The sequence below is a fragment of the Trichoplax adhaerens genome, genomic scaffold (genome assembly GCF_000150275.1).
Source record: "Trichoplax adhaerens TRIADscaffold_2449 genomic scaffold, whole genome shotgun sequence".
In the NCBI taxonomy this organism is placed as follows: domain Eukaryota; kingdom Metazoa; phylum Placozoa; class Uniplacotomia; order Trichoplacea; family Trichoplacidae; genus Trichoplax; species Trichoplax adhaerens.
In genome coordinates, this window is record NW_002061813.1 from 1 (window position 1) to 1,544 (window position 1,544).

The window sequence follows — 1,544 nt, forward strand, 5'->3', positions numbered from 1 at the left end:
AAACTTGACATGTTTAGTGTATTCATCTTTCCCAATTAGATTCATGATATTTGACTTATGTTAATTAGTCTAGTTTTCACATGACAGGCTGACAGACAACGCTTGTAGTACTTATATCACTATCACTGTGTTCGACCTCAGTACTGTGTTAGTGCCCTACAACATGGCTGTAGTACTGTACATTTTAAATAATTATATGTTAGAGCATGCATTACTATTAGTCTCCTCTAAAATGGCGGCAGTACTGTATACCTGAAATGATTGCATGTTACAGTATGTATTAGTGTCCTAGAAATTAAATGACCGCAGTAATGCACGTACCTTTGAAATGATTCGATGTTGAAACATGTATTAGTGTCCTACAAAATGATTGCAGTACTGTACATTTGAAATGATTCGATGTTAGAGCATGGTAAGGATGTAACGATCTTTTCCAAAAATAATTCATATCAGTATCCCGTTAAAGAACGGGTGCGTTGAATACTAATACAGAATTCCTATTAGCATGCGTTGGCTACAACTTGTTGACAGTCGATTAATAAATAAAGCTATTGTGAGTGCTGATCGAACTTTTCATACCTACTATAGCCAATGTTTGATGCAAGAATATTGCTGTGGTGGAACCAGCTGCTGCTTCGCCTTCTATAAAGTCTGGTATTTCTGGTAAGTTGTAAATTAATTAAACATCAATGCTGGTCAGCCAATGGAGTCGGTGTATGTGAAGTGACCCCCTGATGTTATCCAATTAATTATTGAATACTTAAACATGGCAGATAGTTTCATTTTCCTTTATCTTTCTGTGGCATAGTTTGATTTATCTATTAATTATGTGAAGCTAGCTCTTACTAATCCGTAAAGACTTCTTGCTGTTACAAATGAACGCTATTCTATCCCTCTACTAGGGCTTCCATTGGTTTCCTCATACTCGCCTTTGCTGCTATGATTACTTGGTTGAGATATCGCCGTATGCAGTTGGAACGAACACATTACATCATTCTCCAAGGAGAAGCTGCACCCGGTGTCATCGAAAAGTTAGGGCTTTCGTCCAACTCCAACACTCAATTTTGCCCACCACCATACAAATCTTAAGCAAAATACTGCATTTTTATACGCCATAGATTACAATATCACTTGATGATGGACGACGTAAATGCGTGTATTACCGTATAGAATAGCAATTATCTATGTTAACTTCATTAATCTCAGGCTAGTTAACCATCGAAAACTTAGAAATTCGTATCTTGATGTATCGTCCAATGTAGGATATAGCGATGCTTTTGCAATATTTTGGTTGCACCAGCTACACATCTCGATCTGTACATGTCCTTTAGTGGTATCGACCTTCAACTAAAGTATGCATTGAGCATAAATTGTAGGCTATTATCTCAGCGAAAAGTACCACTAGTAGACTGGATTTTTATTTTCTCTGAATAGCTATTGGTTTAGTAATTCTAAACAAATGACTATTATTCATGGGATTCTCTATGAGTAATAAATATAGACTATAGCCCTGTTGTAAAGCAATAAAGACTGTTTCAATGATC

General features: G+C 36.3%; 1 protein-coding gene across 1 annotated transcript; it reads left to right on the forward strand.

The window, feature by feature from the left end:
- Nucleotides 1-505: 505 nt before the first annotated feature.
- On the forward strand, nt 506-1,497 carry TRIADDRAFT_64432 (uncharacterized protein; the record flags this gene model as incomplete). The annotated part of the gene is made up of 2 exons (XM_002118899.1): nt 506-663; nt 903-1,497. 2 exons carry the CDS (start codon nt 506-508, stop codon nt 1,087-1,089), a joined length of 345 nt encoding a protein of 114 aa, XP_002118935.1. The 3' UTR covers nt 1,090-1,497.
- Between the last annotated feature and the right edge of the window lie 47 nt (nt 1,498-1,544).